Here is a 24,328-nt window from a genome sequence, read left to right on the forward strand (position 1 = left end):
AGAAGGAGTGGTACTGGCAGTGTCGGTGACGGCCGTCAGGTTAAAAGCTTGTGATGAACACCAGCATCAAACTTGGACTCCAAGCTGGGGCTTAAGATTGAGGCGTGGTCAGAGGGCATCGGTGCTTGTGGGGCGTGATTGTATGCTCCGTGTGCATGACAGTTGCGGTTTTCTTGATCTTCAGACCGTGCCTCAGCTGTACCTTGATAAGCGTTCACAATGCGACACGGGCGTAGCACGGATCGCTTTCCGGTCCGCCCCGGCCTGATCAGCAAGCACGGCCGTTTGCGCGTGCGAGAACGCCGCACCGGCCTCAAAACTTGGCGCAACAACCTGCGGGATCTCTTCAACTGGCTTCTCTCCCGGTCTACGCTGTTCCTGCTACTTCTCTTTGTGAGTGCCTACGTCCTTTCGTACCTTCTTTTTGGCTGCTTTTGGTATGCCATCCACAAGAACAACGCGCGCTGCATCAACGACGTGGAGGGCTTTGCCACCGCCTTTCTCTTCTCCATCGAGACCCAGTCAACGATTGGCTACGGTACCAAGCATGTTGCCGGCCACTGCAATGGTGGCATCATCATGCTTCTCATTCAAAACATCTGGGGCAATCTCCTCGATGCTTGCCTGGTGGGGCTTATCTTTGCTCGTCTCACCCGCCCCAACAAGCGCCGCTTCACCCTCCGGTGCAGGTGCGTCTGCACCTCTCAAATTGGTTCTTCCACCCCCTTCCATGTTTCCATGTCTTTCTCAGTCCCTTTTGCAAACGCCTTCACTCGCTTGCTTCCGTCACATGCGCAGCTCAGTAGCTGTAATTCGCTACGTTAATGATCAGCGTTGTCTATCGATTCGTGTGGGCGACATGCTACAGCAACACTCCCCTCTTATTGGCTGTTCTTGCCGCCTCTACCTGGTGGAAGACGTGACTACCGTCGAGGGCGAGCTACTGCCGTATAACACCGTCGCGCTGACGCTCGATCACGTCCGTACTCTTATTCCAACAATACACCATGTCGTCTTCGTGGCTGATTCTTGCTCATCACCCCATCCTCGGCGCGTGTGCAGGGGGCAGGCTCTTCGTCCGAGCAACCGTTCTTGGCCATCCCTCAAGAGGTGCGGCATATCATCGATGAAAATAGTCCTCTCAACAACGTGGCCTGTCAGAATGACCTCGAGGAGCGGCGAGCCGAGCTGATCTTCGTGCTGGAGGGCACCATCTCGGTGCGTCCACCGGCCCGCCTTCTGCCTGTGCTGGATGTTTCGCACCGTTTGCTTGCATAAAGACCCCAACACGAGTACACCAGGTCTCGCAGTAAAGTCAACTCATGCATGGGTGACCGGCTTGAATGGCAGGATCTGGGCCTCACGCTTGAGCTTCGTACAAGCTATCTACCGGGCGAAATCTTCTTTAATCATCGGTATCCAATTGGTCCAGCGCTCCTTACAGGGGTGACTCTCAACAACACATGCGATGGCTGACCTTGCCCTTGTGCCAACCCATCAGGTTCGAGCGCATGCTCACGCGCACCTCTGGCGGGCATTGCGCTGTGGATTGGAGCCGCTTTGATATTATTGATGAGATTATGCCCGACGGCTCTGTCCAGGAGCGCCGTGACATTACGTCGCCGGTGCTCTTGACTCGTATCAATGCACAAAACTACAATACGGTCAACTCTCAGTCGGGCCTTGTCCATCAAATCGTTCGGCAACTTCGCCCAGATCCGAACTCTGAGGTCAGAAATGCCAGGCTGTTTGCGTGTCTGTTCGTTTCTCGGTCGCCATGGCTTGAAAATTTGTACCCGAGGAAAGCCGCGACCACTTTCTTCTGTGCGTTTCATCTTACTTGTCTGGTGCCTCTTATGGTCTCCACCAGTCGAACGTCACATCGCCGTGGCATTCTCTAGACGCGGATCATTCGCGAACTACCAACCGGACGCGCATGTCCATTGTTCCTGGAAGTGAGAATGATATTTTCGCCCAAACTTCCAACGTATAGCCTTGCGTTGTGTGCTACATCCCTGCCAAGCAGCCCATGGCCTATGCTGCTGTCCTCTCCTTGCACTCGTCCATGGGGCTTGCCGACCTGACAACACCCCTATAGATCTTGTCTCGTTGTGCACACTCTCTGAATTTCGACGAATACCGTTTATCATCCGCCACTGATCCACATCCTTCTGAACGGTTCCAGCCTGCGTATCTTATGGTTGCGCGCAGACGCTCACAAGCCCATCCATCAAGTGGTTTTGTAAGGTTCTTACAGATAAACCCAACTCAATATCAAAGTGGTCATAAACTTCAAATCAGTTTTGACGTTTGCACTGAGAAGAAGAGTTCATAATGCAGTTTGACAGATCATGTTGGCCAGCTCGTCGTCATGAGGGGCGTTGAGTCGGTTGGCCAACAGCCTCGGAATGCTGCCCAGCTGCCACGGCTGGCGGAGCGGCATAACACGAATACGTACAGTTTTACATTTTTGGGCTTTTGGAACAAAAGCTTTTGCTCATGTGACCGTTATGGTTTTTTTTTTTTCAAAAACAACAAAAAGTTCTTTGCATTTTCCTTCTTTTCCTTCTTCTTCCTCTTCTGCTTCTGCCTCTTCTCCCCTCTTCGGCATTGGCATCGGTGATCTGATCGACGCGTCTTGCCTGTGTGGTTGTGCTTGCTACGCGTCACTCCCGCTCGGGGCCTTGCGGCAAAGCCGGAACGTTTGCTTGAGAGCATCGCTGCCACTTTTTTTTGTATGTTGTGAGTGCCGCTGACCTCGCCTCACAGTCGACAGCGTGCGCTGGGGCAGACTCGCAATGGTCTCCCAGAACTGCTAGCCAGAGATGAGTCGTTTGGCGCAGAGGGGTTAGGGGGTTAGGGGGGTAGAGCAATGGGTGCTGACTGGTTGCCGTTTTGAAACGCGCGACATCACATCGACGTTGTTAGATGATTTTGTATTTGGAGGGGGCTCATGAGATTGTGGTGGACACTGTCTGATAGAGAGACACCGTTACCATGAGTGATGGAAAGCGGCTGTACCAGGCGTGTGGTTCATCAGATTCCCGAGAGGCGCTGCAGCTGTTGGCCAGTTGGGACCACCAACGTATTCGAGCTGCTGCCAAATACATAGATAAGGTACGTATGCTGGTTCGGTATGACATTGTATGACTCTGGTTACACTTTGAATATATCACTGATATGGTGACATATGGTATAAAATAGGACGTCAAGTCATACTACCACAGCGCATCATGTTATACACCACTGCACAGGGCCTGCTCTGAAGGTCGTGTCAAGTTGGTGGAGATGCTGTTGAAGCACGGTGCTGATGCTGAAGCCAAGAGCAACGTCAGTACAGGACCTCCTTCTTCCCTCCCTCCCTTCTGGCTGCTGCTCCTGCTCCCGCTGCTCGTCGCCTTTGCCCTGTCCCTCTCTTCCTCTACATACCCTGGGCCCCCGTGCGCGTCCGCTGCCTCTTGCTCTTTTTCTTCTTTCCCACTATCCCTCTCCTTTTCCCGTTTTGCGCCTGCCCTTTGTGGGTGATCCGTTGGCCCCGCTCTGTTCCCCGCTGTATCTTCCGCCTGCCGTCCTCGCCCTTCCTTTTCTGATGCTGTGACTTCAATCCAGACACCATCCCATCCCTGGTGGCTTCTGCCTCGCCTTTGTTGTGAGGAAGAAATGCATATCGCCCAACTCAACCCTGGCGTCGCTGCTCACCTCGCGCGCTCCGATCTCTTGACTGTGGCCATGTTCCCAGAATGGCAAAACGCCCCTCGATCTAGGAACTGAACACGGACATGGCGACAAGCTGGAGCCCGTGTTTGCTGCCCGTGAGGCTTGCATCTGGCTGCCGCCGCTGCCCAACGCCACGCCCACCCATGAGGTGAGCCCCTCTTTCCCCTTGTTTTCCCCAAACAGGCATCCCACTCGCAACCTCATCCCTCATCCAACTGAATCACCAATGACTAATCTTCCACACAAATCACCATTAGACCACGGCCTCTGTTGTGGTGGCGGTCGACACCTGGCTCAAGCCGCTCCTGCCCAAGCGCACCACCACCCATCGTCTCCCCCATCTCGATGCTTTTGTCACGGGGGCTGTCTCGCACCTCCCCAACCGCGACGCGCTTGCCAACATGAAGAATATCATTGATGGAGCACCATTGGTCTTTTTATCCGTGGACTGGGCTGCCTTCAAGGTGACCACCACCCAGGCACTTGGTGCGCTCGACCAAGCACTGCAGGCACCCGAAGCGTTAAACAGCCGCTTGAGCCAGCTAGACCCAAACTCCGACAATCTAGAATCGGTGCTTAAAGAGCTGCATCAGCTCATAGAGCAGTTTGACCTGCAGCCGGCTCTTCTCGAGCTACAAACTGCACTGGCAGCATGCCCCGCACCGCCGACTGCACCAGCGTCCTCACCAGAAACACCGCCGACCGACTTGGCAGCCGCCCTGGACAAGGTTATCGCCCTGAGCGACGGCGGACCCGAGCTGCAAGAATTGCTCACCACCTCCAACAACAACCTCAAGGGGTTGATTCTGGCATTTATCGATGCTCTGGGCGCCGTGGCAAAAGCAGGAACAAGCGACACGATTCATCGTGTAGACACGCTGCGACAAATTGCGCACTGTCAACACGTTGACGCAGCGCCTCCAGCCGAAGCATTGCCCGAGGCCTGGGAGCAGCTGTGCCAGGCCCACCAAAACCTGAGCGCGCGTAAGCAAAATGGTCTGGAACAAATTGCTCAGTGGCAAGCCCCTCCAGAATACGAGCATCAGGGCTGGTATTTGACGTTTGTTCTTCATGAGTCACAGGCCTTGGCGCGGCAATTGCAAGACATGATCAAATGGCAGGACATAACACGATCTGCGCTGACCTCGTGCATAAAATATGCCAATGAAATCATGCAGAGCAACCCGGATCAATTTGTATCTGCACATGAGGAAATGGCCAAGCTGCATGAGCAAATCCAGGCCACCACAGCATGCTTGAGCTTTGCTTCAGACAAGCTGCGCCCTGTCCTCGAAGATGAATTGCAGGAGAAAAGAAGACATCTAGCCACGTTACAGCAAAAGCTTTCAGCTGAACCACACGTGGATCACGTCGCAGAGCTCACCCAGCTGCTGCATCAACATTTCCCAGCTCTGTTGGTCTTTTTGCACCCTGAGCAGAGCACGCTGGGAAAGCGACTTCGCACTGTGCTCGGGGCCGACCTTCCGGCCAGCCTCATCTTGGAGGCCATGACCGAAGTAGACCAGCGGTTGTCGCTGACTGACTTGGGTCAACTTGAGCTCCACTACTACCAAAACCACAAGGTATACAAAACCCGAGCAGCGCTACCAGATTGCCCCGAGCAAGATCTGGCTGTGAAGGAATTTGCACTTGCCCGGCAGCACAAGCAGGATCAATGCCGCACGTTTCTTCGAGAACTTCGCGCGATGCGCCAGCTTGAGCACCCACACATCATCCCGGTCCTCAGTGCGCTTGTGGACGTGCGAGACGGCCATCCGAGCGCCTACCTGGTGCAGCCATGGTGTACACAGGGTGATTTGCAGCAGTGGCTCGGCAAGGCGCGCCACCTGGCCACCTCGACCGTGATTGCAGGTCTGATGGCTCAGCTGCGCACGGCTCTGGCCTTTATGCACAGCAAGGGCCTGGTACATCGGGATGTCAAGCTGAGCAATGTCATGTTGGACGGCGAAGAGGACCAGCCGGTTGTGCGGCTCGGCGATTTCGACATTGCCAAGGCCGCCGCTGAAGCCACGATGTTGCCGTGCACGGCCACTGCATCGTCGGGCACGGCAGGCTACGTGGCGCCCGAGGTGCTTTTTGGCCTAGGTCGTGTGGGCGCGCGTCCGGCACAGGATGCCTTTTCCTTTGGCTGTGTGCTGTACAACACCTACATGTTCCCGCAAACGGTGCCACCTGCTCGTTTACCCACGGACCAGCTTGCTGAGAAATGCCAATGGGAGGCAGGAGCAAGAGGTGCAGAATGCAGTTTTTCGCACTTAGCGGCTGAGGTGAGCAACATCGCAATGTCTCTTGACCGACAACTGAGCACCGCTTTGATTGCGCTTTGCTTTGCCGACCTTTGCTGCAGATGTGCGATTCGACGAGCGATTTGTACAAGGAAACGCGAGCTTTGCTCGCAACGGATCCGAAGCAACGGCCAAGCCTCTTCAACGCTGGGCAGCATGCGCAGCAGCCTGCCATCGCTCAAGTGGGACCAGCCATTGACGTTTTGCGTGACGCGCCCGAGCTCACTTCAGAGGTGCGTGGCTTGTTGATTTAATGCTCTTTCACAAGTCGTCTGATTTGAAACAACTGTGTGGCTAGGTGGCTGAGCTATTGAAGCAGCTGAACACCGACGCGCGGGGGCCAGCGAATATTGCAGTACAGCGGGTTGAGCGCGTGCAAAACCCCGTGCTGTGGGAGCGCTACAGTGCCAAGCGACGTGAGATGTTACATCGCATCAAAAAACAGGAGCACTATAATAAACTCCAAACGGCCACCTTGGATGCGCTCCCAGGCCTTCCAGCTCTGCTTCGTGACTCATCCTGTCAAGAGCGCCTGTTGCTCCACGGCATTGCCCCCGACGCGAAGTTGCGCGACAAGATCGTGCGCCTAGGCTTTGACTATCGCTTTGCCGGTAGCAGCGCCGGCCACCAGTTTGGGTATGGTGTTTACTTGGCCGACCACCCCGGCAAGGTGCGTAAAGCGAGGGCTTGAAATGACAACTCGAGGGATGCTGTTCTCATAAAGTGTATGTTCACATGATGTTAGAGTCATCAGTACGCCGGTGCTGGACCCAATGGTGAGCGGATGCTCGTCATCGCCCGAGCGCTGCTGGGTCGTGCCCATGTGAATGCAGCACCGCCTTCTAGGGCGTTGGCTCCTCCGCTCCTCCCCAAAGCGCCCAACAATGAGCGGTACGTTGGACAGAATCATGTCGTAGTCTCAGCAGTTGTGCGCCTTTGGTCGACTTAAACCGACTGTTGGGCTCGGTATCTCCTTAGGTATGACTCGGTTATCGCGGCGCCGCAACGGCAATTTGCCGAAGTCGTCATTTTTGAGAATACACAACTCTATCCTGAGCTGGTGGTGTACTACACGGCAGCAGATTAGAAACAATTGCGCCGCCTGCTGGAGCTTGTCGTTCTTCTGTGTCGTTTGTTGAGAGCGATGCGTGACGATGAATTGACCTAAGCTTGTATTTTGGTTGGCTCATGGGATTGAATTGCGACTCTAGGCGGTGCCGAGGGGGTCTAGGCGGTGCCACTACTCTTGGAACGTGACCACATTTGCAGGGCCCTGGGCTGACAGTGTATGAAGGCACTTCCACTTTTGCACGAGTGCCGTCAAGCGCCGAAAAGTCACCAGCGCAGGTATAAAAATTAAATTAACATCCAAATTGTCCTAGGGCAACAATTTCCCATAATAAGAGACACTGTAGCAGCGTACATGCAGCGCAAATGTTTTTCTGACCAAACAAATCCAAGGGGTTAAAGAAAGAGAGAGAGAGAGAGTTTGAGAGAGTTTGAGAGAGTTTGAGAGAGTTTGAGAGAGTTTGAGAGAGAGTTTGAGAGAGAGTTTTTTTTTGAGAGAGAGAGAGAGAGAAGAGAGAGAGTTTGAGAGAGAGAGAGTTTGAGAGAATGAAATTTCAATTTTTAAAGAGAAAGAGAGTTTTCAAGGTCAGAGACGAGAGGCAGGATGCCGTATACGGAGGAGCTGCAGGCGAGCGCGGACCTGGCATGGGCTGCGGTGAATCGTGATGCCAACCCGCAGCTGACCTCGGGGCAATTGGAGACGGCATTGCACTTTATGGGTTTGAATCCGACGCATGCGGCGGTCAAGGAGTTTTGTGGTCAGGTCGCTCGCAGCGATGCCGTGTTCACCAAGACGGACCTCCTTCAGCTGGCCGTCTCGATCCCTCCGATGTCAGCTGGTCTGTCAACGCCCCGGGTCTGGTGAGGCTGCTATGCGGCAAAGGTACAAATCTCATTTTTGTTGGTGGCACATGTCGCCGCGCTTCACGATGTGCAGAGGACATGATCCAGGCGTTTCAGGTCATTGATGTTAATCAAGATGGCCACCTGAGCAAGCCTGAGCTGATTCAAGCCCTCATGCAGGTGGGCGCAGCACATTGCGCACTCTAGTCATGCTTCGCCTGGCCTTGATCGATTCCACACGCTCACCCTGCCATGTACCGGGCGGCCCACAATAGCACGGGGATCGTATGACGAAGCAGGAGGTGGATGAGATCATCCATCTTTTTGATGCCAACAAGGATGGTCAGATTGACTACCGTGAATTCGCTCAGGCCTGTCTCGACATGGCTTCGACCATTGCCCATTTACAACCCCCAGCCAATGACGCACCCGCCAAATCCCACGACACGGCCCAGAACACGACCATGGCCAAGAACGCGACCAAAACATCGACATCAGCACAGCCAGGAGCGCGCGCGCTGGCCGCAGCACGCGGCAGACCTACCCAGCCCTCCAAGCCTAGTTCTCGCCCCACATCTGGACGAACTGGTGGTGCGGTCCGCTCTCGACGCCAGCAGCCTGCCGGCTCAGCTCGTGGAAGCTTGGATGTCACCAACAACCCCCAGGACTCGGATCTGCCGGCGGATGCGATGCTGCTACGCCCCGAGGCGGCCCTGGATCCAATTCCTCCGGTTAGGCTTGCCACCCAGTAATTTAGCTCAGCTTACGCCTGTCCGTTTTTGTGCTAGTCTGTTGTAGCACGGTCCTCACGTCAGGCCGATCTTGCTACAGAAGTGGCACCGCACCCCGCTACAGGGGCGCTTCCTACGAACCAAAGATGCAGTCAATGCCGAAATTTTCGCTTTTCAGTGTCAGAAACCCTCACAGGCTCTGTTCAAGCTTCATCTCAAGCCTGCCAACGAAAACGTGGCTTGTGATGCCAGTCTTCTCTTGTGCCGGGTGCGTGCAGAGTCGTGCGCAGCCCTGCTTCTTGTGCTTCTTGGGGCCTTGGCAAATGTTTGCGCTTCTCACTAGTATCTTGCTCTGGTCGCACCCTGTCAATGGCTGGGACTCTAGGTGGAGCCGGGCAACGTGTGGAAGCCTCTGGGCCTTTCTCATATCAGCTGTCAGCATGCCCAGCTAGCTGTTCGCTTGACCCCTGGTTCGAATGCTTTCGATCTCTGGCTGGATTCGTTTGCGCCTGGAAGGCAGCGCCTTCGCCGTCCCCCGCGCCTGCATTGAGGACTCACGTCTGTCATTTTGGCGACCACACGGCAGGCAAATACAGGCTCATTCCTTGGAGTCCGGGCTGCAAGCTCGTTCATGTCGATGAAAAACCTGATTATGCCGAGGTAACAGCCCTCTGGCCTGCGGCTCACTTGGTTTCTTTCGCGCTCTGACGATTCGTAATGGCTGTTGATTGTGCTCAGCTGGTGCACGAGGTTGACGGTGTCCCAGTGTTTACCGAAGCAGTAGGTCTCGCTGGCTTGCCTGGGTGCTCGCCTGGGAGTTCGCCTACATTTGACGTGGCATCTGTGCTCATCTCCACGCGTGTGCTACTTTAGGCCCGCGCAGCATTCAAATCACTCTTTGACAGCTACGATACCACCTCGCGTGGTCTTCTTGCTCGAGATGAGTTTGATCTATTGCAGGTGCGCTCAAGGGCTGGCGCCTGATATCTTCCTGTTCCGAGTGAGGCTGTATATTTTTAGACGGAGCCCTGCTAATACTCACGGGCGTGCTACGGGCATCACCGATTGCGTGTAGCATCGTGCCGAGGGTGAAGGCGTGGATCCAGAAACCTGGGAGTTTATGATCGAAAACTTTGACTCGGATGAGAACTGCATCACTTTTCGCGGTTTGGTACAAATGTATGATCAGGTACGCGGGGCACAACTTGACACAGCTGCAAGCACCCTATAGCTAAACATGTGGTCACAGTGATCGTGCAGGTCGCGTCTCATCGACTGCCTTGGCTTCTACTAGCTGTGGGGAGCAATGGAGGGCAACGTTGACCAGTTTTTTGCCTCTAGCCTGGGGGCGTTTGGTTTCGGGCGCGATCTTGTGCTCAACGAAGCCTGTCGCTACGAGCTGGAGGCGGCCGTCGAGCACCCCGAGGTGCGATTGTGACGAGCGTACATGTCCAAAGGTGAACTGCTCACGAGACTGGGCGGAAATGGTGGCTGACTCTTGCGCTACTACCAACCTGTTGCAGGCGTTTGCACACCTCGGCGTGCTTGTCCCACACACGGACAAGGTCGAAGAGGCCATGCAGCAATATATCATGGACCACGGTGCGAAAGAAGCCCTGGCTCAGAGCTTGGTTCGCTATAGCCTCCGTCAGCCGCGCTTCGTCGCTACCCTCATCCACAACGAGGTATGCCTTGCTCGCGCCAGATTAACGTGTGCCGAGCGTGCCACCGCTCTGACTTCATTTGGCGCTCACATCAATTTGGCAGGACTCCGCGCTGGTATCTGCAACTGTACGGCAGCGCCTGGAAAACGCCGTTGCCAACGCATGGCTTCCATCTGGTGGCGTGCAAGTGAAGGGGGGCATGTCAAAGGTGCGCATTGCAATGACATCACGCTCGCTCAGTGCACATCAAGATGCCTGCCTTTGCCCTGGTTGTCAGATTGACTTGAACACTGTTTGGTGGTTGGTGCAGCTTGTGCTTTTAGCCGTGCCGGCCGATGCAACGCGGCGCAACTGGACGGCAGGCGTTGATGTGCACGTCTAACGGTCGCGTCATACGAGAGTGGGCAATAGGTAACATCATGACTGGGGACTGAGTCCCACCCTTGGGCTGTCGCAGACACTCTTCTTGGATCGTGCGCACAATACACTCTTCTGAAATGCTTGCTCAGTTGGAGTCGGTGAGCAGCACCTTTCTTTCCGATCAATCTCCCAAACGGTCTCAAGTTTAGATCAGATGCCAGGCTGCAACTTGGCAAGAAACGTGACTAAATCAGGGGCCAGTTTCCTCAACCCTGCTTTATTCACTCTCACATTCCCTGCTGAATCATCACAGAACGAGAAAGAGAGAGGGAAAGGGAAAGGGAGAGGGGAGAGGGAAAACTGAGACAGACCTGGTGCGCAGTCACAGAGCCACAGAGCCATATAGTCTTAGAGCCTTAAGAGCCTGATAGTCTTGGTGCCGTAGACTCTTAGAGCCTCACCGCCACGGAGGAGGTCAACGACATTCAGGTCAACGCCTTTTTCTGACATTTCGTGTTCGACTTGACCGTTACTTTTTTTTTTTTTTTTTGAACCCTTTGTGATAGTTTTTTTTTTTTTCTCATGTTGTTCTGGGCATTGACGAGCGGGCTACGTCTGGATGGACGGCTCGTCTGGTTGTTGTGTTTGCCATTGTTGATTGGGAGGTGAAGTTGTGGCTGCCTGCTGTGGCGGCCAATCCCGAGGCTGTATACAACACGCCTTGACGCGTGCGTATTAGAACACACTGGGCGCAAACTTTCGTGCTCCTGGACCTTAACCATGGCAGCGGGTGCGTGGCAACGCTGAGACTTACTTTGCACACATGCGCGCTCGCGCTCCTGCTTGTATAGCCAGCAGGCCTTGGCCATTGTTTCCCTCTCTAACAATGTTGGCTGCCTCCTTTGTAGACGATGACTTTTTTGACTTGCTGTGCGACATGATGGACGAGGATGAGTCGCCAGCCGAGCCCGCCCCGCCTCCTGTCTCAACCAGCTCGTCCTCCCACCGTTCTTCAGCAGCAACTGGCACGCCCGAGTCTGCAGTGCCAGTCGAACCCAAAAATCCTGTGTCACAGGCCTCCTCCAGACAGGCTACTGCGTCAAAAGCGCCGACAGCGCAAGCGGCATCTGCCGCATCGACCAACAGCCCTGCCGCACCCCTGCGCTCCTCCTCCATAGCTCGCCACAAAGGGGGCAATCCTTCCCCCGAACCAGCCACCAAGCGGGCTCATCGGACAACAGTACGCCCCCTCCCCTCCTTTTTTTTTTTTGGTTGTTGTTGGAGAATTCTTCTTCAGCGCTTCACTTGCAACGTACAAAACTCCTTTTTATTATTATTGTTGTTGTTGACTCGCGCAGGAGAAAGAGTTGCGGCGCGACAAGCATAGCGGATTTCGTCTACAAAACCGTCAAGTATCAGCAGCGGACCTCGACACCAGCATGGCTGGCAAAAAAAATGTGCTTTTGGCCAACGTGCCTAGCTGGGTACGCCGTGATTGCCCCGCCGCACTCTTCTTCTCGCACCTGCGTTGGCACATACCGCGCCAGTGCCTTCTGATTGTCATTCCACTCTGCCAGGCCAACAACCCGCGTGCCAAGGAGCAGGACTGGGTCTCCTTTGGCGTATTGGTAGAGAAGCGCTCCACTCAAAAGTCCAAAGCTCAAAAGAACTACGTGACTTGGATCATCTCCGATTTGGCCGACACAAGCGTCCGTTTGCCCCGTCGCATATCATTGTCCGCCCAAACGCCTTTGGCACCACTTGACTGCACAGGCACCTCTCACCATGATTCTCAACGTATTCTCCCCTTTAGACCCGGCTCGTTCTTCTCGGAGACGCCCATGCCAAGCACTGGAAGCTGCCAGAGGGCAGTGTCTTGGGTTTGCTCAACCCAACTCAGCTTGGCGAACCCAAGGTATGTGGTCTTTCTCCCATGATTGAGCAAGCGCCGTAAGCTCGGCGTTGCCTCACGTGATACATGGGGGCTCAATAGACGCCCAGCGACGTGACCATAACAGTCGATTCAGCAGGCCAGATCTTATACCTGGGCCATGCCGTCGATTATGGTATCTGCAAGGGCACACGTCGTGACGGTCATGGCTGTACCATGCCCATCAATACGAGTCAAGGGTATGTCAAGTATATTTAGCTTGTCACCACGGACCAGTTTGAGTGATCGCTGGCCGTCTCATGGGCTGTGGTCCGACTGTTGTCATGGATAGCGAATACTGCCATTTTCACGTCAACAATGCCATCCGCAAGAAAAAGGCCGCAGCCAAGAGCGAAGACAAGCGAAAACCCGTGTCATCTCGAATGGCTGTTCAGGGCGGGTACGTGCTTTGGACTCGCCACTTGACACGAACACTGGCCAGTGACGCTGCCTTTTCATTTTGCTGCCTCCTACTTTGCCTCGGGCTCGATCGCTGGAGACAGAAGCTACCAGCCACCCCCGCGCGTGCCTGGGGCCAAGCGTCCTGGTGTGGAGGGCCGCTTTCGTACCGTCGCACCACCAGTGCACGCGCCAAAACAAGAGCTACAAGCCATCAAGAACGAAATCAAGTGCGGCCTAGCTGCGAGTGCTGTGTGGCGGGCAAGGCGACTCGGCGTGGCCGTTGCTCACACCCTTTCTCTCGGTTCTGTCCCTAGACCCGGGTTTGTTGATGCCATGAGTCAGCGCAGTCAGTTTCGCAACGCCATGGCCGGGAAAACACACGGTATGCCGTTGCTTTCATAGCCCAGCCTCGACAGGCACGCTCGTGCTTGCTTCGTTTTTTGACTCATGTCGTCCCTGTGGTGGGTGCACAGTGGTGTTGTCCCGAGAGACAAGCCAGCCCGGCAAAGTGGGTGGTAGCACGACAGCCAACGGAGTGCCAACGTTGCCTCGTACGGAGTCGGCCCAGCAACTGCTTTCTCTGAAGCGAAACACTCCGCTTCTGGGCAAGGGTTTGCCAACGGTGCGTTGGACTGTCCCCAGTGTTGAAGTCCTCCATCTATTTGCTTCTGCAGCATGCTTTTGCACATCTTGGCCAGTCTTGGCGCACCTGGCCCTAATCCTCATCTGTCGGATGCGTGTTTTTTTTTTTTTTCTTCTTCTTCTACTCGGGGGCGCTTGATGCTGTGCAGGGTGGTGCCGTGGACTTGGTACTTGGATCGAGCAAGAGTGCGCCTGTGCGCTCGCGTGACATTCTGCTCGCACAGGCGGCAGCAGTAGCTCAACAACGTCTGCAGGGCACTGGCACGGCTGCAACCAAGGGGTCAAAGTCATCAACTGGGGCCGAAGCTGCCGATGTTTCTCCTCTGGATCGGGAGCCAAGCGCCAAGGGCAAGACTGGTCAGCTCGGTGCGGCCAAGACTCAGCGCTTGGTTACGCTGACCGGTGCTGTACTCAGGTGAGAGTGTGGGTTCCACGCTTGCTGGCACTTCAGATTTGCACCTCGGCTCACAAAACTTCCTCACATCTTGCAGTGAAGCGGATAAGGAGAAACTGCGTGCTTCGCGTAGCAAGCACATGGATGCCTACGAAGACGTACGTAGCTGATTCCCTGATGACCATAGCCTGCGGTTGAAGAAAGGCTGCATGATCAGCCTGCCTTGCTATTGTGCTACTTTGCAATGTGTCGTTTTGCTTCACACTGCCTTTTCCTGCCGGGTCAACAGGATCGATCAGAGAAACTGAGCAAGTCGATGCAGCAGGGCATGGAAATTGACAAGCTCATGGATAAACTTGACAGCATTATGGACCGTGAGCTGAATGCTTATAAATGCCGTCAGGTGGGTGTAGCGTTGGCATCTGGCATTTGGCATGAGTCCCAATATGGTTTACGCGGCAAGCAGCAAATCGAAGAAGCTCACGTCACATCTTGCTGGCAGTGCCGGAAAATACACCGCAAAAAACAGGAACTTTGCTTGCGCGATCACCATGTTTACGACAAGGTGCGTCACCCGTCTTGAGCCAGTGCTGTTCTGACCAATGCCCCTCTTGGCATATCACGCGACTCGTTCGATTTCATGCTGATTTGGCTGGTGAATGGCTGCAGGTCAAAGTGGTGGAGCGATTTTTCGTTTGCATGGACTGTCATGAGCATTTGAGCGTGCTTGGCGAGCGTATCCCACGCGAGTCTTGCCGCAAATGTGGCGCCACGGCATGGCGGGCCGCTAGTATGCTGCGGGTCAGTCGAGTTTTTTTTTTTTTTTTTTTTTTTTGTGAGCGTCAACTGTTGACGTTGAATCGTGTTTTGTTTTGTTGAGGATCTTATCGCAATGCACCGTGTCTTCTTTGACTTGCTAGGAGCGGCGTGACGCTGGTCGTAAGGAGGTTTTGGCACGTGGCATTGAGCACGGACGCTTCTTGCAATCTGCCACGGGTCAGTTCAATCGCGCCTGATGGTCCGTTGACGAGCACGCCGAGCGTGCCGGCCTTGTGCAAGTGACCTCCTGGTGGGAATAAATTGAGACAGCCAGACGTGTGGTAGCTTTGATAGTTGGATTGGATAAGGAGTTGAGGGTTGTAGCGTAGCGCCTAGACGGCAAAAGAGTATAAGCTCTAGTCTTGGTTGCCAAGGCGATGTCCGGCACCAGTAAAGGTTCGGCGATCTGCAGCCGCAGCTGCTGCACGTGATGCTGGGGCTTGACCAAACGTGGTACCACCCATGGTGCCGAAGCCACCTTGCTCGTCAGGGAAAATATTGCGGCTGTCAACATGCAGAGTTGATGAGCGCGTCAGAAATCTGTCATCTGTGCATGCATCTTACAACATGATAGGCGGCTCTGTGTGTGTGTGTGTGTGTACGCGCACGAGCCAGCACGAGGAGAGACGTACACAAAGGCAGGGGTCTGCAGGTAATCGGGGGAGCCATTCTCCGGCATTTTGTACTTGAGAAAGTAGTAGACGTGACCGGCGAAGATACCCAAAAGCTCCGAGAAACCACTGTTGCAACAGAGATGGACATGTGCGTTAAGCATATCAGGGACGGTGAGACACGATGTGGGTAGTGCCCGAGGCTTCTCTCGTGAAAAGGCTTCAAAATGGAATGGCCTGGCCTTATCTTCATTCGGTGGCAAAGCAACGTACTTGCCACCCATGAGGATGTTGAAACCAACAAGGACCCAGGGCAGATACATGGCTTTGAACTTGGTTCCAAACCAGAACGAGACAATCTGCTCCGCATTCACGTTGCACCAGACGTAAAGAATGGCGATGACCAGGGGCAAGCCGATCATCTAAGCGGTGGCAAAGGGCAGAAACAAGCAGCGACGGTGAGAGAGCGGCCCGAGCGGGCAAAGAGGCAATGACTGACTGAAGCCCGTGGTGCTGGACACTGCGGTGCATACCACAAGAGACATGAAGTATGCCACGACGAGAAGGGTCAGCCAGATGGAAACAATCATCCAGACATAGTCCGCTGTACGGCGCTCGAAAAGGCCTGAGCCGTGGCAGGCAAGCGGCATGGAAAAAATAAATAAATAAATAAAGATGAGCAAACAGGACTCTGAGCATGGGGCCAATTGGGGAGAGTGTTTGTTTTAGTGGGCAACACGCACCTCGTTCCAGATTGAGCGAGTAGTTGTACAAGAAGTAGAGGTTCATGAGAAAGGGAAAGCCGAGCTTGCCAAAGAAAAAGACGCAGGTGACGAGGCGCCAGATCTGCAGGGAAGGGCGTGGATGGTAATGTGAGTGCAAGAAACGATTTGCTTTGCAAATAGCAATGGCCGGCCAAACAATGCATGTTGGATGCGGTGGGCACAATGCACGCTGGATGCGGTGGGCTTGTCGACGATCAAACCTCAAAGCCGCCCCAGATGAGAGGGTAATTGAGGATGAGCGTGTACGGGCTGAGGAGGCCGAAATTGCCAGCCAGGGTCGTGACCAGGACTGAGGTGAAGAGCGTCTTGGTCACGATTGGCAAGCCATTATACCATTCTTGCGGGTCCATTGTACCGAGTGTGGGAGGTCAGGCTTGTTGAACTGCCTGAAGCCCAACACACTCCGCTCCGGGCGTTTCAGTCGCGGGCCAGCAGCAATCAAAGCAGCGCTCAACAGGAGCTATGAGGCGTACGGCAAGCCATGAGTCCACCACCCTCGACCCCTCCAAGCATACTCGCACCCTCAATGCAACACAGAATACAATGACCCCCAAGCCATGCAAATGCACACGCCATCTGGCTGCCGCTGCCGTCGACCAAAAGCCACTGACCGTCAAGTTGTCGTGGTCGTCGAATCCAGAAAATTGTCGACAAAATGAACGCGCTTTCACTTGGCTCACCACACCTGACGTTCTGCATTCAAGGCCTTATAAGCTTGAACAGCCACACCGCCATGGCAGCTGACGTGGCGACAAAAGGGTCAGAACAGCAAACTAAACCCAAACTCTCTATCATTAACAAATCTGACATGATCACATCGTTCGCCTCTTCCAAGCTGGCACTGACAAATGGTAGAAGCACCACTCTAAACTGTAACACCCATTGCACTTTTATACACGTAAAGAGTAACATATGTTATACTGTAGTTGGAAGTGTCAGCGAAAGGGTTGTGCATTTCTTTTGGTGTCCTCTCTCTCCCCTTTTCGGTGTCGAGTTGGATGTGACATGAAACACAAAGTGAGTGAGAGAGAGAGAGAGAGAGAGAGATGAAAGTGAGAGAGAGAGAGAAAGAGAGAGAGTGTGTGAGTGCATGTGCGTGTGGGTGGGTGTTGGGCAAACGGCAGCCGCAAGAGAGGGTTAGTGGTTGGTGTGACTGGCCAGAGGGTAGGATGAGGGCATCGGGGCGCCTGATGGCAAGTGGGATTCAAATGCAATCTGCTTGACTTGACCGAGTGCATCACCTTTTTTTGTTGTAGGCGTTGTGCTGTACAAGTCAGCACACCTCACAGCTCGCTCGGCAGAACACTTCCCCAGGAGGGCATCGCCGGACTCCGTGCTGAGGGCAACACCCCACGGACATCTGAACGCCGTACATCTGTCCATCGTGCACACATACTTGCATGCACGATCGCTTTCATTGTCGTGCACGGCGACGGGTGATCAGATCAGCTCGTAGCTTGGCTCAGACGCCGTTGCCAGCTGCGTGACGTTTGGGCCCGCCCCCTTCTGCGCTTGGCGCTCTTCTTGCTAGCAGGCATCAGGTTCTTCCCACGACCATCAACTCCGCCAAGCGGCAACATGGCGGCTGCGGTCCCCGCCGACTTGGACGCCGTTCCAAGGACGGACGTTCTTGACAACGTGACCAAGCTTCGCCCCAAGCCCGCCAACAAGAGGCCGCCCACCCGCCAGCGAGCTCCAGCTGCTGCTGCCGTCGCCGCCTCCCCCGCTTCTCCCGTCTCCTCCTCGGCTACAAAACATACTGACCCCAAACCCAAGCGCCGCCGCGTAAGTCGCATTCTCAATCCTTGCTCTTTTGTGCAATGCTTGATTCAAACTGCAAGCACCACTGCCTGGCCGTTCAGGCAAGGCTAGTCGTTGTCCCGGTTTAGTCCTTTTTCTTTAGTCCCTTTTCCTGGCTCACCGGCCCTTTGCTTGGTGTCCAATGCCACCTGTCAGTTCCAGTTTGGTGGCCGTTCCAAGACATATGCCGCAGATCACATTGAGCCTTCCTCAGGCGAAGAAACAGACGGCGATGTCTTTGAATCACACACCCCTCGCTCCAACTCAAAGGTACAGGCCCGTGCCCCGAAACTGCCCCAAAACTGCCCCTCTCTCTTCTTCAATCAAGACTGGGACTCAAGTCTTAGCCGACACCATCTCATTCTTCCACACTGATGCCTGGCTCACCGTGCTTCTTGGGCGCTCTGCCCCTGCTTTAATTCTTTCAGCGCCACAAGATGAGCAAAAAGGGTCATCGTCGCGTTGACAAGGAGACGGGCGAAGTCTTTTTCAAAAACGTCAAATCCCAAGAGCTCATGTCTGCCATTCAGATGGGCATTCGCCAATCTATTGGTATGTCTTTCCCGCCCGTGTGTGCTCCTGAGATTTCCAAAGGACAATTCTTCACACTGACTTGTTGAAATCCCTGACCATAGGTTATGTAATGCAACGGCGCAAGCGCGACATCTTGGTCCAGGACTTTGACGAAGTCGAGTCTCAAAACTACCCCCGCGAAGGCACCTCGACAACCCCAGCCCATCACTTTGAGTCTTTCAAGTTTTCCACCTACGCCCCCGTGGCTTATCGCTTTTTCCGTGAAAAGTTTAGCATTGACACTGGCGTACGTAGCTCTGCATCGTTCCCGCCTTCTTGCCTGCTCTTCAATGGATGATGCATCAACAAAGGAGCAAGCGCCTTTTCCTGTGTGGGACTTTCTTATTTTCTCCTTGAAAACTGGTTTGCGTGCAAGAGAGGCACCTCACGGTTGATGATCAACAATGCCATTCATGCGCTGTGATTAGGATTTCTTGATGTCGATGTGTGACTCGCCGCTCCGTGAGCTATCCAATGCCGGTGCCAGTGGCTCGCTGTTCTGGCTCTCCCATGACGATTTGTTCATCGTAAAGACCGTGCAAAAGGGCGAGTCCAAGTTTTTGCGCAAACTCCTCCCAGCGTACTATCTCAACATTACACAGAACCAACGGACGCTCCTTCCCAAATTCTTTGGTCACTTCTGCTACAAGAGCGCTTCGGGCCGGCACATCCGCTTCATCATCATGCAAAACATCCTACCCTCGAACCTCTCCTACGCTGAGCGTTATGATCTGAAGGGGTGCGTTCCCAACCCTCGCTTCGCTAAATTTCGTGCTGTCATCGGCCATCGTCTCACATGGTGCGGACACTCTTGCGCTCTCCTTGGCCTTTGATTGATCCATCCATGGCGGTAGCTCGACCAAGGGACGTTTTGCCTCTGAAAAAGAGCTGACGAAGAAAAACCCGACGCTCAAAGATATCGACTTTATCAAGAAGCACGCCAACGGCCTCATCATGTCCGACCGCACATATGAACAGTTGGTCGGCACCATTGAGCGTGACGTCCGTGTTCTTGAATCCTTTCGCATCATGGACTATTCCCTCTTGGTCGGCCTTTTTGTACCATCCCGAGGCGCGCCGAGCGCCTATTCAAGCTCCTCTGCCCATCAGTTCACTGTGCGAGCCAATGGTATGCTCCATCTCCCACCCACCCCCTGTGTTGCCGAAAGTGTGCTATTGTCTGGTCAACACATCCATGCGCCCCTTATTCCCACCATGCCTCTTTCTCCTGCCGCCCTGATCTTCTTCCGGTCCTCTGTGTCTTGCCCTTGCTGCTTTCCTTCTTCGTGATTTTTCTCCTACTATATTATCTGTTCTCCTGCTTCTCATCACGGCGTTTACCCTTTGTTTCCCATCCCTCAGCGAGCGCGAGCACAAGTACCGTGCACCTGTGCACCGTTTCCGGTGCCCCTCCCGTCGAGGGGCTCAATCTGAATGGCGTGTACGAGTCCCGCCAGGGTCGCAGCAAGGACGGGCGCTTCAAGTTTGTGATGGTGCAGACCACTCACAACAACCGTTCACTGGACGAGAGCGACGATCAAACAGATGGCACCTCCGGCCCCAGCTCCGTGACCAAACTTTACATGAGCTTTGACGACACCAATTCACAATGGCTCATTGCGCGGGACCCGGAAAACTTTGTGGTACTGGCCAATCTGCAAACATCAGCCATGTTTCCAAACTCGGCCGATGCGGCTTGGCAAGTCAAGGACGGCGATCACTTTCGGGCCGTTCCCGCCATGGAATCACGGTGTCGCGAGCGTGAAGTTGCCGTGAACCCCATTGCCAGCAGCAATGCTGCGGCATCGTCACGCATGCGCCGGCGCAACAGCATCGTCTTTCAGACAGTAGATACGGTGCGTGAATGTGCCTTTCGCTTACTTGCCGTCAGCAAAGGGCTGAAGAGGGCATATTGCTTTTTTTTTTCGGCTCTCGTGCATGATAGTTTCATGCACGTGTGCGTTTTCACATGCTTCCAGCATGACACACATCAACTCATGCATCCGACTGCTACACTCACGCACATATAGAGTGATGGCGAAGATGATGAGCAGCTCATGAACGGAATCCCCGCCTACAACAGTGATGGTCAAAAAGTATACCTCTATGTGGGCATTATTGATATTTTGCAAAATTACGGCACGCGCAAAGCGCTCGAGCATACTTACAAGTCCATGATCTATGACGGTGACACCGTTTCCGTGCATCGCCCTGACTTTTACCGCGAGCGCTTCCTGCGATTCATGACGGACCAGGTGTTCCGTCCAAGCGGTGCAGCTTCCGGGCCGGGCTCCCTGCACCTGACCCACCGGCCTGTCAACGGTGCCGGGGCGAACGCGAACCCGGTCGCAGCCACAGGTACGACTGTTGGTACGGCGGGCCGTCGGCGCCGCCCGGGCAGCATGTCGGACACGGAGGGGCATAGTGGGACAGAGTCGGCCGCCTCCAGCCGACCGCCATCACAGCGAGACGATGACCCGCGCAAACGCACCCTGCGTCCGCAACTTATGACCGACGAGGACCTTGAGCACATGCGTCGCGCAGCCGTTCCGTCGACTCGCCGCCACTCATCCTCGGCAGCGCCGCCCAAGCACTCTCCGACTACACGCCGTCGCCTTCCGCACAGCGACTCCATTGAGGAGCAAACTCCATCGGATAGTGGGGTGTCGCGACCCCCACCTTTGGAGCAGCTGGGTGACGCGCTGGCCCACGCTTCACACGAGGCTGCTTCAGCCCCCGCCACACCCACCAAGATTACAGTTCAGTCGTGGCGTCTGAGCAAGGATGACGATGAGGATCAAGGTGACGAGCTTGAGAACACGACGGCAGCGGGTGCAGATGTTAGCGCGAGTGAGAGCGAGACGGAAGCCACGGCTACTGGACCAGAGCTTGGCGAAAATATGGCTGCGCACGTGGGCCGCCTACCCAATGTGTCTCCGCGCGGCCCTGCCTCGAGCTCACCCGTTGGCCGTGGGGCCTCGATTCCCGGCTCACCACTGGCTAATGTCACGGCAGCACCTCGCGCCAAGGGCGAAGGTGAGGGAACAACAGCCCCCCAAATAGCGGCCAGTTCTGCCTCCATGGCTACCACACTGCCACCAGCCGCTCGTTTGTTGCTGCATGACTTTGAAGAGGACTCGGAGCCGGATGGCCCGGCCAGCCCAACCAGCCCAACCGAAGTTCGGAAAAACGAAGCGCGTACCGTGTCCTCATCCGATGACGGCGAATCGCCTGACGCAGCCGCGTCTGGGCAAGAAACCCTTGTTGCTGATGTACCTTTGCCAGGCGCGCCTGTGCGTGGCGCTGCGAAACAGCGTTTAGAATCGCCGATCGAACCGCGCCTGGATACTTTGGAACACGTGGATGTTGATGCCGTGGATGCGACCGAGTTGCATCACCAAGACCAGGACTCCGTGAACAGCGCTGGCGCTTCCTCGCAGCCAAAAACGAAGGGCGAGGTGGCAGAAACAACACAGGGCCACGACAAGACTGGTGCTCCAACCTTCGAGCTCGACCAGTCCGGCACTCACAGTGATGAGGACGATATTTCTGAAATTTTGGTTTGAGCCAAGCTCATGACGCACGCTCGAGACTCTGCTAGCCTCTTTTCTTGTTTCTTTCTGGCTCGCGTTGATGACAGGGGCGGGGACATTCTCGTGCTGGTCTTCGCTGGTCTTGCAAACCTTGACCAGGGCGAGAACGGACGGCTTTGGTCTTGCGCGTGCCTGAAAGTGTGTGCATCCTTGAATTGGGCGATACATGTTTCGCGCTTCATTCCCACTTACCCTGACTGTGAATGGTTTTGAAAGATTGACAATTTTCTTTATCTCGTCTTCGTTGCGCATGACATGTTTGCGGCATCCCAATTTTATTTGCGGCTTGCGTTTTGTGCAGCAATTCTTTTTGTTTGTTTGTTTGTGCAGCTAGGTTCTTTTACTTTGGGGCGCGCATTGCCCTTCTCCTTGGTCTCGCATCTTGAGTTTGATCTTCTGTGGGTGGCCAGAACCACCAATTTATGACAAAGCGTTTGGCCCATCTTTTTTTTTTGGTATTGGGAGCAAAACAACCTCATGTATGCAGCAAACATGTGCACAATCGCTCAACCACAAACAACAAAAACAATCCATCAAAAGCAAAGTCAAAGTTTGGACCTTGTGCTTAGGGCTCATTTTCTTCTGACGGTTCATATGGAAGGTTATCCAGCCGGTGTGTATAGCTGATCCGAAGCAAGTGGATTATCGTAAAGAAACAGCTGTGAGGCGAGCCCAGGTCTGAGCATTCCAGATGCCTTGAATCCTTCAGTCTGAAGCTTTCCTCGCGCTCTGGGCGGGCAGCGTAGTGTCTGTTCGTTGGACAAGTCAACCTGTGCTCAAAAGGCGTTTGGTTGTGCTCTGTCAAGCCAGCAGCGGTGCCTACAAGCGCCGAGCCTGGCAACGGAAGGGGAGGCAAGGTACACGCGCCTATTCAGGGCGTCAGCACCCGGCCGTCTCCTATCCGTCACCCACCTTCCTTCCACTTGCATCACTTTGATCGCTTTTTTTTTTCTGTTTTCCGTTTCTGCTTCTTGTGTTGATTAGTGTCAAGCACGGGTCCACTAAAAGTACACAACAGCAGAGGGAAGCGCGCAGTCAATCGAGCAAGTAGAAAAAAAACAATCGCTGCCAGAAACCAACAATACTTTGCGCTGCTGGAGATGCAAAAAAGGGCAAAAAGAAAGCTTACTAGACCAACGCTCTACCACTGAGCTAAGGCGCCGAGAACCGGTTGAAGGGTTCCAAGCAGTGGTTATGAGGCACCTACGAGAATTGAACTCGTGACCTTTGGTTAACTGTGCTGACAGTGCCGAGCATAAATTTGTATATAAAGCCAAGTATTTATATTTGTCATACTATTTTGATGTGGGAAATTCTTATGGGAAAACGCGCGAGATACTTGCGACGTCACTGCTGAGCGCTTCCGTGTTACTGGTCGGTCAGGCTGGGGGACGCTTGCCGGGTGATGTGGTGCCGGTCACGCTTCTTGTTCATTCCTTCGTCGACGGTGAGCTACATGCTGTGAGCTGCGTTGAGGCTCTACCTGCCCTTCCATCACCCAGGGCAGACGTCCATTGCTTCAGTGGTGGTAAACGTGCTCCGTTGGCACGAGTTTTGATGCAAGCCCGGGGCGGTCCCCAACACGCTGACGATGACTATTCGTGGGCGTGATTCCGCCTACGTGCCCCACAGAGCCCAGCGATCACACACGGTTGTCAGCATGCAGATTCTTCAAGATGGGGGCCACGCACACGAGTCAAGAAGAAGGCCAGTCACTGCGGTATCGCCGTGGGGAATGAGTTGACGGCATTGTTCATGCTCTACGTTTGCTCTGCGATGACTGCTTTTTTCACCACGTCCCGACCGCCATATGGGTTGAAATTCATTAAAAATATCATCAAGCAAATTTGCCTAAAACTTGATTTGAGGCAAAGCAAGTTTCGAACCCCTCTCAAGCTTGCGCCCATCGTGTTCACCCCTACGGACTGCTATTTAACGTTGAGTTTCCGAATAGCACACCGTGCCGGGGCTGCACTTCTCACCGACACTCTATGAACAGCGTGATTTTTCAGCACGCTTGTCTTTTCAACTCTGCTGTTGTCGCGACCGTGGAACGAATTGAGGAAGGTATGGTATACAATTGATTGGCA

General features: G+C 54.4%; 5 protein-coding genes across 5 annotated transcripts; 4 read left to right on the forward strand and 1 right to left on the reverse strand.

Moving 5' to 3' along the window:
* Positions 1-1,278, forward strand: MONBRDRAFT_32445 (uncharacterized protein; the record flags this gene model as incomplete). Its single annotated transcript, XM_001745765.1, has 3 exons — positions 1-689; positions 799-979; positions 1,063-1,278. The coding sequence occupies exons 1-3, from the start codon at positions 220-222 to the stop codon at positions 1,276-1,278; spliced, it is 867 nt and encodes a 288-aa protein (XP_001745817.1). The 5' UTR covers positions 1-219.
* Positions 1,279-2,997: 1,719 nt separating this feature from the next.
* Positions 2,998-7,110, forward strand: MONBRDRAFT_25483 (uncharacterized protein; the record flags this gene model as incomplete). Its single annotated transcript, XM_001745766.1, has 8 exons — positions 2,998-3,117; positions 3,205-3,330; positions 3,740-3,865; positions 3,975-6,005; positions 6,086-6,256; positions 6,322-6,693; positions 6,769-6,914; positions 7,002-7,110. 8 exons carry the CDS (start codon positions 2,998-3,000, stop codon positions 7,108-7,110), a joined length of 3,201 nt encoding a protein of 1,066 aa, XP_001745818.1.
* A 585-nt stretch (positions 7,111-7,695) lies between these two features.
* Positions 7,696-15,073, forward strand: MONBRDRAFT_32446 (uncharacterized protein; the record flags this gene model as incomplete). Its single annotated transcript, XM_001745767.1, has 27 exons — positions 7,696-7,930; positions 8,029-8,114; positions 8,210-8,665; positions 8,766-8,933; positions 9,051-9,135; positions 9,252-9,325; positions 9,404-9,445; positions 9,539-9,625; positions 9,741-9,854; positions 9,960-10,091; positions 10,189-10,350; positions 10,433-10,537; positions 10,653-10,740; positions 11,598-11,929; positions 12,048-12,173; positions 12,237-12,398; positions 12,503-12,604; positions 12,683-12,819; positions 12,912-13,019; positions 13,123-13,248; positions 13,336-13,403; positions 13,495-13,643; positions 13,813-14,078; positions 14,155-14,215; positions 14,347-14,622; positions 14,727-14,858; positions 14,978-15,073. 27 exons carry the CDS (start codon positions 7,696-7,698, stop codon positions 15,071-15,073), a joined length of 3,975 nt encoding a protein of 1,324 aa, XP_001745819.1.
* A 47-nt stretch (positions 15,074-15,120) lies between these two features.
* Positions 15,121-16,904, reverse strand: MONBRDRAFT_37095 (uncharacterized protein). The gene is made up of 7 exons (XM_001745905.1): positions 16,884-16,904; positions 16,473-16,732; positions 16,231-16,333; positions 16,021-16,112; positions 15,761-15,909; positions 15,509-15,616; positions 15,121-15,380 (listed from the first exon to the last, which is right to left on the reverse strand). The coding sequence occupies exons 2-7, from the start codon at positions 16,620-16,622 to the stop codon at positions 15,233-15,235; spliced, it is 750 nt and encodes a 249-aa protein (XP_001745957.1). The 5' UTR covers positions 16,623-16,732; positions 16,884-16,904; the 3' UTR covers positions 15,121-15,232.
* Positions 16,905-17,850: 946 nt separating this feature from the next.
* Positions 17,851-22,211, forward strand: MONBRDRAFT_25486 (uncharacterized protein; the record flags this gene model as incomplete). The annotated part of the gene is made up of 8 exons (XM_001745768.1): positions 17,851-18,057; positions 18,229-18,342; positions 18,501-18,624; positions 18,708-18,892; positions 19,074-19,384; positions 19,500-19,774; positions 20,008-20,501; positions 20,676-22,211. The coding sequence occupies 8 exons, from the start codon at positions 17,851-17,853 to the stop codon at positions 22,209-22,211; spliced, it is 3,246 nt and encodes a 1,081-aa protein (XP_001745820.1).
* Positions 22,212-24,328: the final 2,117 nt, after the last annotated feature.

This window comes from Monosiga brevicollis, genomic scaffold (assembly GCF_000002865.3).
Source record: "Monosiga brevicollis MX1 MONBRscaffold_10 genomic scaffold, whole genome shotgun sequence".
NCBI classification, from domain to species: domain Eukaryota; class Choanoflagellata; order Craspedida; family Salpingoecidae; genus Monosiga; species Monosiga brevicollis.